Source organism: Nicotiana tabacum, chromosome 16, assembly GCF_000715075.1.
Source record: "Nicotiana tabacum cultivar K326 chromosome 16, ASM71507v2, whole genome shotgun sequence".
Lineage (NCBI taxonomy): Eukaryota > Viridiplantae > Streptophyta > Magnoliopsida > Solanales > Solanaceae > Nicotiana > Nicotiana tabacum.
Genome location: NC_134095.1, coordinates 105,102,746 through 105,107,348, shown reverse-complemented (window position 1 = coordinate 105,107,348; position 4,603 = coordinate 105,102,746). Strand labels below are relative to the sequence as shown.

The window sequence follows — 4,603 nt, the reverse complement described above, 5'->3', positions numbered from 1 at the left end:
CGGTCATATAATATAGTCAAAGTACCCAAGATAAGTTGACCAAATCCGGTATGAATCCCACACCACACCCACACCCACACCCATGTCGTGTCGACATGGGTGCGGTAGTAATTTTGAAGATTTCTCGCAACATAGCATATGCCAGTACCATTTTGACAAATAATTTCTGAACGTTGGCATTATTTAAGCTATAACTTGGCCTATTTGAAGCGTCTTGTTTTATATTCGTCTTGTTTATGATATGCTTCGATATAGTAATAGATAATTAATTACAGCGGGAACTGTAACTGCCTGAGAACTAAAGGGGCATAATTTCATTAGCAATCTATTCCCTCTTTGTCGGCTTGTAGCTTAAATCTTTGTTTCCTTTTCTTTCACCTATATTCTTCAGCCTTGACAGGCTGTTATCTGGACCTTTTAGTTTACTTTGTTTACTGTATCGTACTTGTGCTGGTCAGAAATGGGTACTTTATCAGCATGATCAACTTGCACGGGAAGTTAGTGATAGTTGGGGCTTATGTGGAAAAGATATCTATACCACACGGTAATACTCGAATGGCTATGTTCGTGCTATTCACTTCTTGTTGGTGTGAGAAATTGGCAGCGATAAAAATCTGGTTCTTTCAGGGTTTCATACCTTGGATATCTATATATTGTTTGGATGTTTCGATTGAGGCTCTTTGGTCATTTTATTGTGTTATAGCTTCATAATCTGAATATTACAGTATTAGAGATTTACTCTATTATTACCATTTTGCTGCTCAAACTTGCAGTAAGATAGCATTTTGAACTGAAAGCTTCTTACACCTGGAGTTTCATTTTAACTCAAAGGAGATGTGGATTTTGTCCCGCAGATTTTTGGAACAAGAATGGAAATTCTTAAGACAAGGAGAAGTGTCAACTCTTCCTTTTTCAGATAAAATATGGGAAAATCTTCCACGAAGAATAGATGAAAACGTCATTCCGGTATTCTTTCATTTGAATCTTATGCTCTTACATCTCTTTCTTGAAGCAGTCTCTGGAATTCTTTTCATACTAGAAGCTATCTTGTCCATTCAATATCTTGTGATATTGGGAGTTGGGGTTGGCATCATACAGGATATGAGCTTTTGTTATTGGAATTCGTTTCTCATGACCTGGGACACGGTTGGATGGTTGGACCTTCCTTTTAAGGAATCTATATGGCTAATAAAACTGACACATGTTCTGTGTTACATCAGAGTTTCAGCAATGATATATACAGATATCTTAGCTTTTCATGCCCTACAGTATGGTAGAATTACCATGTTTTAGTTTCTCTAGTTGGTGGATAATTCTTTTCAGCTGTTGGTGTATATAACATTTTGCAGATTTTGTGTGAAAAGAAATGGTTTCTCTGGTGCAGTGGAAAAGACTAGCGGCTGTGTTTTTTGATGATCTTCTTTTTTATGGCTTTGGGTTATCTTAAAATTCCAAAATTTTTACTATCTGGCTTAGTTTCTTCCTCCTTTTCTTTTTTGTGTTTTTCCTTGGCACCTAAAAAGGATATCCTAAAAAATCTTAGTTAACCAGGGGGAGGGGATCTAAAACATTTGCTCAATTCTGGATTTAACTTGAGAATTTTGTGAAATCTGTAGAAGCAAATTTGTGTACATATTTCGTGACTATGCCTGCAAGTTCACGACAACTTCTTTCCTTGCACTTTCCTGGTAACAGGTCCCACAACAAAGAAATGAGTATGATTGCGGTCTCTTTGTTCTTTTCTTTATGGAGCGTTTCATGGAAGAAGTTCATGGAAGGCTTAAAAAGAAGGATTTCGTGATGGTAATAAGTTTTGTTTACTGATAGCTTTCTCCAACTTTAGTTCTTGAATACTTGCTGCAGTCCTTAAATTGAAATATTCCTATCGTCAGTTTGGACGAAGGTGGTTCAAACCTGAAGAAGCATCTCGTTTGAGGATGAAAATCCACAACATACTCAAGGAAGAATTCAAGAATGCAAGTGAGGCTTGATATTATAGGGATCCCTACTCTGCACAAGTAATTGCTCCTGTTTAAAGCATTTCATTAGCAGATTTTTGGCATGGACAAGGAACTGTTAATTACCAAAGGTCATGAAATGCCTGCCTTGTATAGCTGCAAAGGTTGATACTGTCGTCAGTCACATAATTAGAGATTCTGGAATTGCTGTCTGTATTCTCTGTACATCAAGGTTTCTCATCAAAATCTGGGAAAGGATAACTATAGCTTTCCTGTGGGGGGAAGGTACATTGTGTAGAAATCATATTGAGCATCCCCACCATAAACAAGCAGAGAATTTACAACTGATATTGACCTTCAGCTGGGAAGGAGAAATACATTAGACTTCCCTTGGTATAGATACATTGTACATAAATCATAATCAAACAGTTATGGCAGATATTTCTCAACTTTGCCGGAATCAAATGGTTCTGGTGTTGGTATAGGCAACGATTGGACAAAGCAAGGAATAGCTGGTGGTTTACAATTCCAGCTTGTATCTGGTAGGTGATATGAAGAGAAAGGAACTCAAGATGTTTTAAAGAGAAGTAAATCCACTCGAGGATTAAGTTAGATTATCATGTTATTTCACTTTTGGGATAGAATGTAACATGCAAATGAGGCAGGAACTGTAATAGATCTCATAGTCCCTTTAAGATAAGAAGAGGGCTATACTTATGGTTTTTTGCTCATTTGTAAAGAAATCCAGCGCTTTGTGCTGTTTATTATACATTTATTACCCTTTAAAAAAAAAGAAAAAGAAATCATAATTGAACATCCACCATGGGAAAAAAACAAAAGATTTTAAAGAATTGATATTTGACCATCAGCTGAAGCGAGTGACTCCTAAAACCAGAAGCTGCAACAAAGTAGATTTAAAAAATGTAAGGTCTCTTGATCGCCAATTTTTTTCCTTCTTTTTGTGGCATTTTTATTTCTACTAACTCAAAACAGTCTCGCATGGTTCATGTAAAAATTGTATTGAATGAAGTAAAAGACAAAGAACGTCAAAGCTTTAGCTGAATGAATCAACAGATTCTTCACATTCAGTTGGATCATGCAGCAATTTTTATTGTTTTTTTTTCCTCACTTGATATTTAGCGAAGCCAATTCATTTGGGATATCCAGTCTTTTACCTATTAAATAATCAGTTGTGGTTCTGTGTTTTCGCATCAGAAATTATTTGCAGATGAAAAGGTGGAAAGGGACTCCATACTTTCCATACAAATTCTCCCAGATTCATATATAAAAGTTGATTTATCTGGATTATGCAAGAAAATCTCTTTTTCTTTTATTTACTGCCAGGGATAGCTATAAACGAATAGTTTATTATCTCATAGATCTTTCATTTCTAGTACTCTATCCGAGAGGTATCAATATTTATCAATCTTGAGAGTTAGCAGTATATCTTCCTGGAGGATCCACCAAACACCCCTGAGACATTCATGGAGACCCTAACTTTGAACAACTACCTGAGCTTGTCCATGCAAGGAAATATCGAAAGAAAGTTCCTCATCCATCTCCCTCAGAACTTACTCCAAGCCTTCTTGAATATCCGCCTCGACCCCTTCTGTGTGGCCCAGAAATATGTCACAGTCATGATACTTACGTTCAGGGCCGACCATTTACTGGAGAATCCACCTCAACAGCAACAGGAGGATCCGCACTCTCCCAACATGAATCTTGCAATGTCCCTAGCTCCGGCAGGGAGCTCGTTACCACCAACCAATAATCAAATGACGATCATGCTATGGATTTGCCGAGGAGCCAATGGTCTGGAATTCGAAGAAACCTCTGCTTCCTACTTAACTGGAATAATCCGTCCATGTTGTGCCTTACTGAGACTAAGATGGAAGACCACGCCTCTTTATTAGATGCTTTCAACTTCACAGATATGATATGCTTTCAACTTCACAGATATGATTCAACTTGCTGCTGAAGGATATTCAGGTGGAATGGTCCTCCTTTGGCGTGCCAATGAATTGCTGGTAGACCCTATCACTGCGACTGCCCAGGAAATTCACGCCTCCGTGCAGGTTAGTCAATCCTCTCCCCCTTGGCTCATTTCTTTTATATATGCCAGCACATCCTACCACTCTCGAAAAATATTATGGGACAACTTACAAATTTTCTCAACAAATCATAACTCTCCTTGGCTTCTTTGCGGCGATTTTAATGAAGTTACGACTTCAAACGAAAAATTTGGAGGCAGCCCTATTAATACTAATAGATCTGCCACATTTAATAAATGCCTTCATAATATTAATATGATAGACCTAGGTTTTGCAGGTAGTCATTTTACTTAGTCAAATAATCGAAAACCGCACAATACTTTAATCTTAGAACGATTTGATCGCTTCTTTGCAAACCCGGCATGGTTGCAGCTGTTTGAAGATTCCAGTGTGCTACATCTCACTCGCACTTACTCCGACCACTATCATTTACTCCTAAATCTAGTTAAAACTATTCCTAAATCAGCTTCATTTTTTCGATTTGAAACCATGTGGTTACAACACCCCACCTTCCCTTCGGTGGTAGATACCAACTGGCATAAACAATATCCCCTTATATGAATGCCCTGGAATCATTTACCACACAAGTACAAT

At 37.6% G+C, this 4,603-nt stretch overlaps 1 protein-coding gene across 10 annotated transcripts in view; it reads left to right on the top strand.

Annotated features, from left to right (window-relative positions):
• The window catches only part of LOC107798935 (ubiquitin-like-specific protease 1D), a 34,646-nt gene extending 31,870 nt beyond the window's left edge, over window positions 1–2,776 (top strand). For all 10 annotated transcript variants that reach the window (XM_016621963.2, XM_016621984.2, XM_016621977.2 and 7 more), the window contains 3 exons: window positions 855–966; window positions 1,696–1,803; window positions 1,893–2,776. In XM_016621963.2, the coding sequence (XP_016477449.1) occupies window positions 855–966; window positions 1,696–1,803; window positions 1,893–1,991 (319 nt within the window). In that variant the 3' untranslated portion in view covers window positions 1,992–2,776. The remainder of the gene's footprint in view (window positions 1–854; window positions 967–1,695; window positions 1,804–1,892) is intronic.
• Window positions 2,777–4,603: the final 1,827 nt, after the last annotated feature.